Raw genomic sequence first — 14,096 nt, forward strand, 5'->3', positions numbered from 1 at the left:
TTACAGTAGTGAAGGTCAATAGTACTGTGGATGTTAAAGAAGGTAGAAGTGACTGCAATATTATTATAGGAAGGAAATCATAAGCTATAGCTGCTCAATTATTAGATCAACATAACCAAATTATGACTTACTCAGCTGAGTGCCCTCATTCACAATTGTACTACTCATGTCTATTAAAATAACATAATCAGTTATAAAACAGTATAATCAGAACTCCTACTAGCATATGATACTTTTAGTTTAAGTTTCTAAGCAGTATTGGATGCTTATATTAGAGCTGCTTTTGCAGCACTCTTCTTTCTCCTATACACAAACATATTGTCAAACTCCTTATTCATTCTCTTAATCACCTTATATAGTGTATTACTATCCATTTTAAGATATTTTTAGTCCACCATAATCTCCACAAGGATCTCCCAATTATATACTAGGTAAAAATGGTCTATAAGCCATAAAAAGATAGTTAATAGGATAAAGAAGACTAAAGGTAAGTACCATGATTTGGTAGTATTCTACAGAGGCCAGAGCTCTTGTTGAAACTTGTAGACACCTTTAACTGTATGCTACCTTATCTCTTTGGTAAGCTTGAGCTAGGTATCAGAGTGATTTATTTAATATCCATCACATTCTCTATAGCATCTAAGGGACCACCAATGACTAGGCAGGAGAAAGAGACATCCTAAGGAGACTGTATAATCATGGAGAGAAACTGGGAGCATTATAAGCATATTAAACATGGTAAGTGCCACTGTGCTTTGAAGCAGTTCTTATATGAATACATCTAAGGGCTACCAAACATGACATTAAAGGTGACTATAAGGCATTCATTCTATATATATGCCCAAATCAAGCATTGCAAGTAAGGATCCTCTAAGTGGGTTGTCTTTCTGAACCCAATGTTCTTGCTTGCTTATTTACTCAAGCTATCTCCCTTACCTGTCTTTGACCGTATACTTCTCTAGTTCTCTACTACCACCAATGCTACAATTAAGGCTTGAATACACATGTATCCATATATTTCTGCTTCACTCTAGTGACCTGCTCTACCATTTTGCTAAAGTATAGCTTCAGCTAACTCTGGTAAACCCAGGTTGATGGACACTTCAATATTTCAGATATCAACTCTCATGCTGGACTTTATCATCACAATCATGATCAAGGCCTTGGGTTATCAGCAAATAAGTGCACAGCTTATGCATTAGATTTAGCCCAAGTAAGTCCATTGTATTTTTGAATGGATGTGAAATATTGTTTACCTAGGAAAAGGAGCCTCCATAGATAAACTGTAAGATAATGGCTGAGGTCAATAGAGAAGCAATAAATGATTGTCTTTTTCTAGGCACATGTAACCTATGCAAGATTGGGAAATTCATGGCCATCAAGACCATGTAAGAGGGTGTAAAATGCCAACTGGAGGTTTGCATGCTTATATGATTGCTACAGTGTTTGATATTGCTGAATCCCTAATTGCTTTATCATATGGCCCTCAATCTCAACAATAGATGTCACTATCAATACTAGAATAGGTATGTCTAATTGTATCTATGTGCAAATCTTACTGAGCTGGCCATATGGCTTGTGAAATATGAGGCTCTATAGAGTAACAATATGGGCTTTGTCAACCATATATAGTACAAGGATGTTGCAGAAAGTGCATGTTTATAGAACAGTGTCAAACTATAAAAAGGTGAGTTACTTAGAAAACACAATGACAACTTTCTATTTGTATTAACTCACTTCCCTTAATAGATTCTGGCCTTTCTTAGAGATAGTCTTGACATTGTCAACATTGAGCACCATGGCTGCAATACCAAGCCTTTTTATTTTATCTACCTTAAGTAATATTCAGTTGTTCCTTCTAGGACTAACAATACTCTAGTAGCTTATCTTATCATGCCCAAGGTCACTTAGAAGAGTAATCATCAATATGATAGGCTTGTCCAGAACTCTAGTTCCATACCAGGGAAGATCAGGCTCTATAGTGAGCTTCTTCAGTATGAGAAATAGCAGGTATGTGGCTGCCATTTTCCCATCACCAATATAGTGACCATAAGTTGGTTGATGCCACTAAGAGAGCATGTGGTAGATATAAGCTACTAGTTATGAGTACTTGCTGGCCATAAAACAAGGCCATCAATAATTTTTTAAGAGCCTCCAAACCTATAAAAGTGTACCAATCCTCATTAGCCATAATATATAAAATTGAAATGAGCAAGTATAGTATTTGTAGGTCAGGCAAATATAGTCTGTTAATTACACAAGAGCATATTATGTTATAGCATGTTAAGTATGCAACTAGCAGTATAAGGCCATATAAGTAGATAATATGGATTTTGTCATACTAAATATATATTATAGTTACAAATAAAAAAAAATATTAAATTCCTGCAGAAATGCCTACTACTTATAAGAGGGGATTAATTTGGATATAGACTAGAGTCTTGCATAATTTTTGAAAGAGTTGCATCAAAAAAACTAGGTTCTTAAGCCTAGACCTGCCTAACTAAGCACTAAAGGTCAGGATAATTGGCAAAGCCCTATCATACCTTCAAGCACTACTACTCCTAGTCTACTCCTAGCCTATTCCCAGCAAACTATGCTCATCTCTTTATAGTACTCTATCTAACCCTTATAGGCCTTACTGGCTTACTATTTGTTTAGAAAGCTTAGTTTTGGGAATCTGTTGCTTCTAGTGCATCTAGGGTGCTTGTCAAGTACTTGAACAATCAGACAAGGTCACTATTAAGGTTTTCATCAAGAGAAACCTTGGCCATTGTAGAGCATAGTTTAAAAGCAGGTCACTTATATTCCTCACAAAAGTAGATATCTCATATATATATAGTCTAGATATATGGTATGTTGTTATTAGACTATAATATAGATATCAGGGAAAAGCTCCATATTAAATTAACCATAGTTAAGCATAAATATAGCTATATTTTTGCGAATTACAATTAAGGATTTTAGCTTACCCCCTCTCTAATTCTGAAATTATAAGATCTAATTAGAGCTAATTAAAGCTAATTTATTATATGGACTTTTGGAAAAATATCAACCAACCCAGTTCTATGGTTTCTCTACTATTACCACACCTCCAATCATAGAGTATGCATAAAGCTTACTAATCAAACTAAAGTCGCACCTTATTATAAACTTGCCCATTACTAGAAATGAACCAACAATCTTATGCCTGTATATCCTAGACTAGTGCTCTAAACTACTAAGCCACACGATCTAAATTATTTACCTGGTAACCTAAATATATTGATATGAATAAGGCCTTCTCAATATTTCTGATTTTCTTAGATATTTATCTTTTATCTATCCTATATATAAAGAGGTCAATAAATGCCCTGAAAATTAGGGCTGATATTTGAATATAGGCACTAGACAATGATATAGTAAACTAATAAGAAATAATGAATACAGTAAAAATGAGGTTGTAGCACTTACACAATTTAGATTTAAAATGTGTAAAATTGTAATTGGATTGTAGATTCCGATGGGACTATAGTAGTATAGACAATGTTACTTTTACTTGTAGATTTGATTATAAAATTGATTATGGATAATATATGATTAGCTAAGATTAGTATTTTGAATAATCAGATCTAATTAAAAGAAGATGTTTTTCTAGGTAAACTTAAGAAAAAGAAGAACCTTGCAGTCTCTTTTGACAAAATTCACTGACATCTCCTCAATATTAATAATATATGGGCATCTACTCTTACTATCTCAAGGACTTACAATAGAGATCATGAACAAAGTGAAGTGTAATCATTACATATAGGTCATACAAGAAGATTAGGCTATATTGGAAGCAAAGTACTTAGGAACCCATTTTTTCCTAGCACAATAGAACTCCTATTAGCCATCTATAAGGCATGTTAGAATAGGGAAGCAGAGAGAAGAGGAGCAGATAGGCAGAGAGTGGCAGATAGTGGAGAATAGAGAGAACAAGAGTGGGAAATGCCATAGACATTAGTCAGCAACATCCCCCACAGTAGCCATAGGATGTACGGTAGAGGGACATTGATGAGATAAAGTGATACCACTGACGATCCCTGCCCATTCCATCTTAGTGACAAGAGTGCAATTTGCAACAATGCATTACTGAACCATTGCTACTACAACTGCCAACAAGAAGTCACGCTGGCACCGATACCCTCAGAAAACCACAGTATCAAACAACAGTTGAACAACCCCACATTATATATTAGAGACTTACATGTACAATTCCTACAGAGACTGCCCACAGCCACATAATCCCCGCACTCCTCTTCCACATTCTCCACATTCCCATCGACACCATCTATCTTCACATCTATTAAATTTTCATTCCACAACTCCACCAGCATTTCTTGTAGCAAAACCCCAGACAAATACAGCCTCTAGCCTACTGTAACACACATTCCATCACAACTGCTGCTACCCACTGGATTCATCACACCAACAATCACCACATCTGCCATCCTAGCTCCTATAATCCCACCACACAAACCACACATGACAGAAAAGGTTGAACTGTTCTCAGGCAACTTAGGGGCTGCAGAGAGCTCCCAAGAATTCCTTTATCCATTGAAACATATACACTTCAACACTGAAGAAACCCTCGCAATCAGCCGATTCCTGTTCTATGTCAAGTCCAGGCACAATACAGATGACTGGTTTAATGGCCTAACAGCAGCCCAAACTGCCAACTAGATGGATTTTAAAGCTGCCTTTTTGGAATGATGGCCGAAGTCAGAACATACTCAAAAACAACAAGGAGAATATGAGGATGAAATCTTAAAACTTAGGTTTTGAGACAAAGATTTGGGCAAAAAAGTTGATAACAGAGGAATCAAGGTTTAGACCCATGTAAAATGGGCAATGATGCCTTACAACTCATAATACAAGCTGGACTAGCTGCATCCTCCTCGTACATCCAATCTGTCAGACAGCACCTTTCTGACATCCTGAAAACCGAGATCGGGTTCACACACACCAATTGGACGGCATTCATGAAATCCATATGTGGCATTAATATGGAAGCCATTTTTGATTACATTGACCATATGGCAATCAAAGCAAAGGACAAAACATGCCTGTGCACCATGATACAGACAGTCACTAACAATTGCCCTAGTAGATTTTGAGCCCTTCCCTTTATAACACTCCCTGTCCAGCCAATACCCATACAGCCTAGTATAGTACCTAGCATCCCCAGCCTGCAATGCACAACTAGTGGATATGCCAATGCCCCATTCACGGGTGTTCATGTAAATACATTCATACCATTCAACAAGGAGTGTCGGCCGCTAGGCAGGCAACCCCTACCTGAGACCAAATGCTGCAACCTCAGCTGCCTCCTCAACCTCCTCCCATACTGCCCCGCCACAGTCAATAGCACTACATTCTGCCCCGCCACAGTCAATAGCACTACATTATATAACCAACAAGTTGTCAACTGGACTGCCCTCCATGGTCCTGGTAGCCGAGCCTCCACATCCAACCTATACCCCCTGTGCCCTGGAATGGCTAAACTGTGCTTGGGGGAATGCTTCAAATATGGCACTCATAGCCACTACAGTTTTAATTGTCAGATACCTTACGACCTGTAATTACTACGCAATGAGACGGCTTGGCGTGCATTGTGCAACTGTGAGCTTGGCATCATCTGCTTACCAAACGCTGCCACTACCAACGCCACCGCAGTCAACCTTGTATATATCACAGATGGAATGGGAAGGATGCATCTTGGTGAATACAATGACAAAGTAAAAAACATCAGTGATGAGCAGGGAAATGGGGAAGGGTCATCTACATAAAAGGCCAACAGATGACCCTAGAATTTAAGACTCCCATCAACAGACAATGGGCCCTCAGACATATTGCTGCAATGCCCAGGGGCGGCACCACAAAAGACACAGATACCACTCCAACCATCATGTCTAATACTTCTTTTGTATGAGCAATTGATATCATTGACCTTTATTCTGTGCTCTCCTAAACCACCCAAACCACCTACCAGCCCTTTATCTAGTCCATGTCTCTTATCAATTCAAAAAACCCCGAATGCACATTTCAAGCATTACTGGATGGCATTCCTCCAAATAACATTTACGCATGGCTGATGGCACTGTTGTACTATCCTTAGCAATGTGGCAAGGAACTATATGCTTTGGAGGCCTACAGCACTTTGCTATTTTCGAGGTATTCCAAAATAATGGTGATAAGCATGCACCCATGCTAGGGTCTGAGGAAGGTATTCAGGAAGCTTTTGGGAGATACCGAACAGCGCTCGACAAGTACCAAAGATGCTGACTTGCACCAAACACGGTTGGTCCCCACCCGACCGACTGCAACCCTCCAAAGGACGTTTGGCAGCACTTGGGTCAGTTTGCCCATATGTCATGTACTTACCATGACTGCATAGGAGTGTTACGATAGGTGTTTACGAGATCAGAGCTGGTATTCCGTGTCAACCAATGTGCTCCGTGAGGCGGTCGGTCCTTATCGCTTATCTTCCCGACTTCCACATGGTCGGTCAAACGCAATCTTGCACCATGACTTGGCCACCTTGGTCATACATTACTTCTTCTTTATTGCTATTGGCTCGCCAACACCTGTTCCAGCCACCTGCACTTGGGCGACAGATCCCAAATGTCTGGGATTTTGACATCACTGATTACCTTTTTACCTTATTACCTTCGGAACCCATATAGATATCTTACCTACCTTCTTATCTTCTCTGATCGCTGGGGCTTGGCGTCCATTCGACATCTACTCTCATTTCGTGTTCGAAATTTCACTTAGGGGCACTGTTTACTATAAAAAACCTACATACAACTCTGGAATAAACCAGCTTTTGCATCCCACAGTTTAGAGCTCATTTGCACTCATCTCAACCATCGAAATTGTCTTTGTCAACTTCTGAAAACTTGTCATCCTCATCATTCAGCCTCATTTGCATTTGTACTTGTCTCTTCATTCGTACCCCCCCATCCTCCCTTGTATATTGTCAGAGTCCCATGTGGCTCTTGAAGCACGTAGTTGTTAGTTGTGACACTACCTTCTTGTTACCGACCGAGTCCCCAACATGACCAATCAAATGTTCAGTCGGTGTTTGGCGCAGTCCTGAAACTATTTGGGTGCTATAATCTCACACTCCCCATTGCTTCTCCTTATGCCTTCAATTTCTAAAGTCATTACTAATAATTCCTTGTGTATTAGATACTAGCTCCAGCACCCCTGCATTAGAGGTTGTTTTAGTATTGTGCTCGGCACTTAGAACCACCTCTAGTGTATTATTTTGGAGCCCACCGCGAGGGGTTAGTATTCAAAATTACTTCAAGGAATCTACATCGCTCGTCCTGACCAACAGCGGAGCGCAAAGAATGACAAACAGTTATTGACAGCTTCAATACTCAGGAAACATCTGCCAACCAAAGTTTGTTCGGAGATGCCGATATAGTCCCAGAACATTTATCCCACCATCACTACCTTGATCTCGAATCCTTACCATTGCTCTCGCCGCCACCCAACTCCACTTTCTTCTTAACCCCACCGTTGTTGCCAAACCAATTGCTACTCCCACTGATTTCCCCCATCCTTGATCTTGCGCTTTTAGAACAATCACCCCTGTCTCCTATACCATCTCCCCATAACTCCATCTCTCCGTTAATCCCACGCAGCCCCGTCTTCTGGATGCCGACCATCCGACCAACATCACTAGAATGCTCCTTCGAACCAGCAACTCCATCCCTGATCACCTTAGCAAACAATATATTTTCTCCCACCTTTGACTTTCTTACTATGGCAACCCCATCCATGCCTGCTCGTGGAGATCAAACGGCCCCGACCTTTGACCCCCATCAACCCTGCAAATTGAGACGATATTTCGCCAATCTAGACTTCCACTTTGGTTGGTCAGCGATAGAAGACGAACAGGAAAAGAAGAAACATGCTTGCTGATTCCTGGACGTCGACACTTGCAAGCTTTGGGAATCACTCACCACTTTCACTGATGCCACAAAGACATTCAAGGAGTTCTGCGAAGAAGTCTACAGATTGTACCCCGGATCGGAGGAAGAGCGCAAATGGTCGGTATCAGATATGGACAAGCTAGTTGGCGAAACAAGCAGGGTTGGCATCTTGTCTCTCAGCGAACTTGGCAACTATCATCGGCGATTCCTGGCAATCATGGTATTCCTCCTTAGCAAGGCACAAATCTTGGCTGCCGAACAAGAATGTGCCTTCGCTAGAGGATTCCAACTGGAGCTATGGGCAAGAATCTTGCAATGTCTACAACTCAAGTTCCCCAATCATTTCCCAGACGGCCCATACAACCTCCAAGACATCCATGACACGGCCCGATTCATTTTGCACGGCACCATGTCCGCCTACAACACAACCTCTACCGACATCTCTCAAGCAGCCCCCGCTGTGCCACCCACCAATGCAATCAAAGCCAAAGACCTGGCAACCATGTTTGAACGACTCACCAACACCTTTGTCAAGTCCATCGCAGCTCAAGGGATGTCCAGGCCAGCCAATCGACCATCCCAACAACCAGGACAAGGCGGCGACAACTGCATGTTCTGTGGCAGTCCCGAACACTTCATGTGCACCTGTCCCGATGTCACCAAATATATTCAGATCGGCAAATGCAAGCGGAATATCGAGGGGAAGGTTGTATTGTCAAGTGGGGCATTTGTACCCAGAGAAATCATAGGTAGTAACCTAAAGGACCAAGTTGACAAATGGCATCGCAGGAATCCAGGACAGTTGGCAACTGGACAGATGATATTCATGGTAAATGCGGCGCCGACTCACCTGATGATAATAGCCTCCTGTCACGATTCCCCCTCATTGCTGGATATCACCCCAACTTACCAACTCACCAATGTCCAGCAAATTGCGAGCCTCAAATGTGAACTATTCGCACTCTGAACGTGGGGCATGAAGGCATGCAAAATGGCGCAGACAAGATGTTCGGCACCTACCCCTTCACCGGTCCCCGAATGACAAGTGATGACCGAAACTCTGGAAACCGAACCCTAACCGACCACCCCAACTCAGTGACCACCCCCGGTACCAGCCAAGGACGATGCTCCAATCCACCCATATGCCAAAGCCCAAGACGCCACCTATGCACCGCCACATAAATGCAACATGGGAGCCCCGGCAAAGATACCCTTGGCAAAGAAGGACGCTCCGGCCTACAAAACCACGGCGCCGATCTATGACGAGAAGGTAGCAGCTAAGGTCTACAACAGGGTGATGGCCACTCAGGTGATGCTTACCCAGCGCAAACTACTCTCCCTCTCCGCCGAAGTCCGTTTGCAGGTCAGGGAAGCCACGTCAGCATGCCGATCGCCTGCCAAAGATGCCAGCAATGTTCGGACCTTCTACCAAGATGCCAATCTACCCTATGCCATCGACGACCTTGAACCACTGACTCAACTGACTGTCTCCTCCTTCATCAACATCCTGCACCAACCGGAAACACCTCCGCCTAGTGCAATCATCATCCCCAACATGTACGAAACATATCTGAAGAATCTACAGCCCAGTCAGGTTCCTCAGCCATTGATAGTTGCTAAAGAATTGTCTGCCCTAAGGTCTATTGTTCCCCTTGTTGATCATCAGCAGGAAGTCGAATGTGTCATCGATCCAGGTTCCTAAGTCATTGCCATGTCGGAAGGCATTTGCAACAAACTGGCACTCATCTATGACCCTGAAATCGTCCTCAATATGCAGTCGGCGAACGGCGAAATCGACCAATCCTTGGGCCTGGCACACAATGTGCCATTCCTCATCGGCGACACCACCCTGTACCTCCACATCCTCATCATTTGGAATTCAGCCTACGACGTTCTCCTCGGTCAGCCCTTCAACATCCTCACCAAAAGTATTGTCAAAAATTATTCAAATGAAGACCACATGATCACCATCAGCGACCCGAACAAGGGACAACGAGCCACCATTCTGACGATCAGACAAGGACCGCCTCAAGTCCTTCACTGAAGACAAGTGGGTTTTCGCGACTCGATGAATTGACCCGAGATCAAGGAAAAGTTGCACTGATCATTTCCACCAATCATGATACCCCCAATTTCCCACTTATTGAAGCATCCTCAGATTTCCATTCTCCATTTCCCTCTCATCGCGATCTCTGTCTCAAATACATTATGGCCTCCGATTTGGGGCCCGAAAATCATCTCAAAAACAATCTCGATTCTGATATGTCATCCTTATTTTCCTTAGTTGTCCCCGGTTCTTTCCATTCCACTAATACCGCCGACCCAGTCGCCATCTTCACCGCCAAGCGCAAGTACAAACTGGTTGCTCAGAAAACACGACCAGTCTTGGCCGACCTCCCCGAAAAGTTCCGAATCATTCGGAACATCCTTAGTGACCCTCTCGCTGCCCTTCCGACACTAACACCGAACCCCCCACCCTTTGCGCCGACCGGCAGATACACAGCCGAACGACGCGACCTCATCGACAAAGTCCACTCGGATGACTTCCTTTGGCTGGCCGAACAACAGCTCATGCACCATTTCATGTGTTTACAAGAGATGGGATTCGCCTGGGACAATTTGGAATACGGACGTTTCCGCGAGGACTTCTTCCCACCAGTCAATATGCTGGTAGTTGAGCACAAGCCCTGGGTGCAGCGCAACATCCCGATTCCACCAGGCATCTATGACAAAGTGTGCCGACTTATCAAACCAAGATCGCTGCTGGAGTCTATGAGCCATCGAATTCTTCCTACCAATTGCACTGGTTTACAGTCCTCAAGAAGACAAATAGCACCTGTTATGATCACGTTCTATCGGGCCTACACGGCGGTCTATTCCGATACGATCATCACAAATATCACGCGGCCTCACAGGTTGAGGCGTACACCAAGGTACAGATATTAACCTTGGTCATCCACTCCCAACGGATCACCTTATCGTTGGTCGAGTATCACGGGCCTATTGTATTAGCGGGCATGGAACGCCGCCTTATAAATTACTCACACGCAGGGCATGAACCTCCTAGTCTCTCCTGGCCGGAAGGGGACCAACGGAGAAGCACAAGAGTAGTCGTTATTGAGAGAGACGACTTAGAGAATACCTACAGATACATATTCGGTATTCCCACGCCCTACTTCCCAAAGTAGTATAAAAGGCCCATAGAATAGGCTGACGATCTTCAGTCTATTCTCTTCGTTCTCCTGTATCTCCACATACAGGAACCTTCGTTCAGTACTGTCTTCCTACAGTACCTTTCATTGCTATAACGCAATACACTTCTGGCTCCTGTGCTACACGTACAGTTGAGACCACCGTTCCACACATCCTCCACGAGTGACCTAGGGAAGAACCTCCTACTCTTGGGGTTACCGACGAGCAGTCGTAACACTAGAATAGACTCTTCTGCCCCTACCTTGCTCGCACCAGCTTGCTGCCACACCCTCTCTCATAACCTTGCTCAGTGGGGATATAGACCCCCATTGAGAAAGCGTTACTGCACACACTCTGGAGCAAGACCTAGGCCAGGAATACCCACCCGGCACTAGACGTATCAATAACCAACTCCGTCACAACAATCGCCCTATCCGGCGCGAAGGGGACTTCTGGGTCTACGAAGACAATAACAGAACTGCCCCTCCGAATTACGATAACTGCTCATACCGAAACGGGCGTTATTACTTCACCCTTGAAGACGGAACAGAAGAAGAGGATATTTGGAACGAAACAGAAGCTCAGTGGGAACTAGCCCCACAATACAGGGAACCGGCGCCGGTAATCCCCGAAGACTCGGAGCAAGAGGAAACAACCTCGGAATCAGACTCCGACTCACCAGACCAAACACCGATCAACACCCGAAACGAACCACTCGCCGAAATGTCGGGACAAGCTTCGACTTCTACAAACACCCCTTCCGCGACAGTACAACCCGGAAGAGGAAAAGTCAAACTCCCAGACAATTACACAGGCGACCGCATTGAATCCCAGAAATTCATGCTCCAATGCCTCCTTCTTTTCGCAGCAGAATCCGATCGGTACAAGACCGATCAAGACAAAATATCCCTTGTGCTCTCATGCATGAGATACGGCACGGCGGGAGCTTGGGCGGAGAACTTCCTCCTCAAATCAGTAGGAGCAGACCCACCTACCGATCTAGGCACCTGGAAGGACTTTTTAGCCAAGTTCAAATTACAGTTCAGGGAGACAGGCAAGACCGACAAGGCACGAAGCGCACTTATGGCCTTCTCCCAAGGACGAATGACGGTTGATGAATACTCCAACCAATTCATTCTCATCGCCGCCGATGCCGACATCTCCGATAAAGAGCAAGTCCCTTACTTCCAACGCGGACTAGACCCGCGCGTCATGGACAAAATATATGACAAGGAAGTTCAGCCAAAGGATACGATTCAGGACTGGATCAATACAGCCTGCGAAATAGATGGACGACTTCGAGCCAGAACAGCTCAAAAGGCCATCCTCGCCAACTCCACCTCCTTTCGAAGCGATTATTTGAATCGTTTTCATAACCAAGTCTCTCCCCGCTACAACTCCACAAACGCCCCTCGCAGAATGAACAACCAAGTTGTTGACATGGACATTGACGCAACGCGCAAGCGCAATGCCCTTAGCCAAAAGCGGAAATATGATGGCAAGCGAGCCACCTCTTGTTCAAATTGTGGAAAGATAGGACACTCTAGCGCTAACTGCTGGTCGGCCCGCAGAGGCGTTCCACCAGTTCGAGGAAACTCGAAGAGACGCTTGGGTACGACAGGGAGAGGAAACCGCGCGGTCGATCTTGAAGGAGAAGACGACGCATCCGCTATGGGAGACCAAGCGGGAATATATCGAGGAATGGAGACAGAGGATGTTCATCGCGACAACCAGCGGGTACCACAACCTGGTCCTTCGATGGAACGTCCTCACTCTACCCCATCCGGACGACCCCAGACGAACCATGGGCAGCGCGCTATGCTACCTAACGGACGACGGGGAGACGGAGGCGTCAGTCATTCTGCTCGAATCGGAGCAGTACTCGGAGAATTAGGGGAAGATGAAGCAAGAGAAGTAATCTTGGGACACGCGGAGCGTTTTTCCTGACCTCTCCCTCGCCAGCGAAGGAGAGAGGTCAAGGACGACCCGAGTTTGATGCCCGCACTTGTATTCGTATCGGAGCAATGAACGACCGTATCATCACCCCCATACGCCTGAACGTGAAAGTATCAAACAGGAGTCAAAACGCTGGAGCAAAAGCAACCATCGACTCGGCCTGCGAAGGGGTTATAGTAAACGAAACTTGGGTCAAGAGACATCGTTTCCCCACCTATACACTCAATAACCCCATTCGCGTCCGGAATGTCGATGACACCATTAACAAAGCAGGTCTCATCCGATCCGCCTTGGATGTGAACCTCACCATTCGGGACATCAGTGGACGAACGCATACCGAGCGCGTCCAGATGTTTATCTCCAATCTAGGGAAAGACGACCTTATCCTGGGAACAGATTGGTTGAAATACCACGATCCCTCCATCGAATGGAGGCGACGTGAAGTGCACTTTGATCGGTGCCCCCAGAAATGCCAGCAACCATATGGGTTCACTAGGGCAAGGGAAGAACCGCCATACGGTAGGCGGTTATCAGACGTGGAGCCACGGCACAAACCACGCATCAATGAGCGCGAAAAACAGCGCCTGGAACATCTCCGAAGACTATCAGAAGATGTAGGACTCCGCGATCACAGCGGAACGTTTGGCGTCCGACTACGAGCATACCTCAAAAGGAAATGGCTCCTAAAGGACATAAGGAAATACGCAGAAGAGAAACGAAAGGCTCGAGACGAGCCATCTCTTTCACCAAACGGGGGAGAACCTGATCTCCCAGACAAACCCTCAGGAAAACCGGCCACCCGGGACCCAGTTATTCGGAAACTGGCCCCCGAACCGTCAGGATTTGCCAGTTTCGACCAAGACCTGGAAGACGAGATTATCGTCACCAATCTAAAGGAAAGAGTTCCCAAGGCGCATCACGAATTTTTGGACATCTTTAGCGAACGAAAGTCCCAGCGACTCCCAGAACACACTTACTGGG

General features: G+C 44.7%; 3 protein-coding genes across 3 annotated transcripts; all 3 read left to right on the plus strand.

The window, feature by feature from the left end:
- Positions 1-7,689: 7,689 nt before the first annotated feature.
- HETIRDRAFT_422610 (uncharacterized protein) lies at positions 7,690-10,011 on the plus strand (the record flags this gene model as incomplete). Its single annotated transcript, XM_009553930.1, has 4 exons — positions 7,690-7,906; positions 8,042-8,914; positions 9,083-9,661; positions 9,689-10,011. The coding sequence occupies 4 exons, from the start codon at positions 7,690-7,692 to the stop codon at positions 10,009-10,011; spliced, it is 1,992 nt and encodes a 663-aa protein (XP_009552225.1).
- A 218-nt stretch (positions 10,012-10,229) lies between these two features.
- Positions 10,230-10,913, plus strand: HETIRDRAFT_53799 (uncharacterized protein; the record flags this gene model as incomplete). The annotated part of the gene is made up of 1 exon (XM_009553563.1): positions 10,230-10,913. One exon carries the CDS (start codon positions 10,230-10,232, stop codon positions 10,911-10,913), a length of 684 nt encoding a protein of 227 aa, XP_009551858.1.
- Positions 10,914-11,882: 969 nt separating this feature from the next.
- HETIRDRAFT_329787 (uncharacterized protein) lies at positions 11,883-13,106 on the plus strand (the record flags this gene model as incomplete). Its single annotated transcript, XM_009553931.1, has 1 exon — positions 11,883-13,106. The coding sequence occupies one exon, from the start codon at positions 11,883-11,885 to the stop codon at positions 13,104-13,106; it is 1,224 nt and encodes a 407-aa protein (XP_009552226.1).
- Positions 13,107-14,096: the final 990 nt, after the last annotated feature.

The sequence above is a fragment of the Heterobasidion irregulare genome (assembly GCF_000320585.1).
Source record: "Heterobasidion irregulare TC 32-1 unplaced genomic scaffold scaffold_12, whole genome shotgun sequence".
Lineage (NCBI taxonomy): Eukaryota > Fungi > Basidiomycota > Agaricomycetes > Russulales > Bondarzewiaceae > Heterobasidion > Heterobasidion irregulare.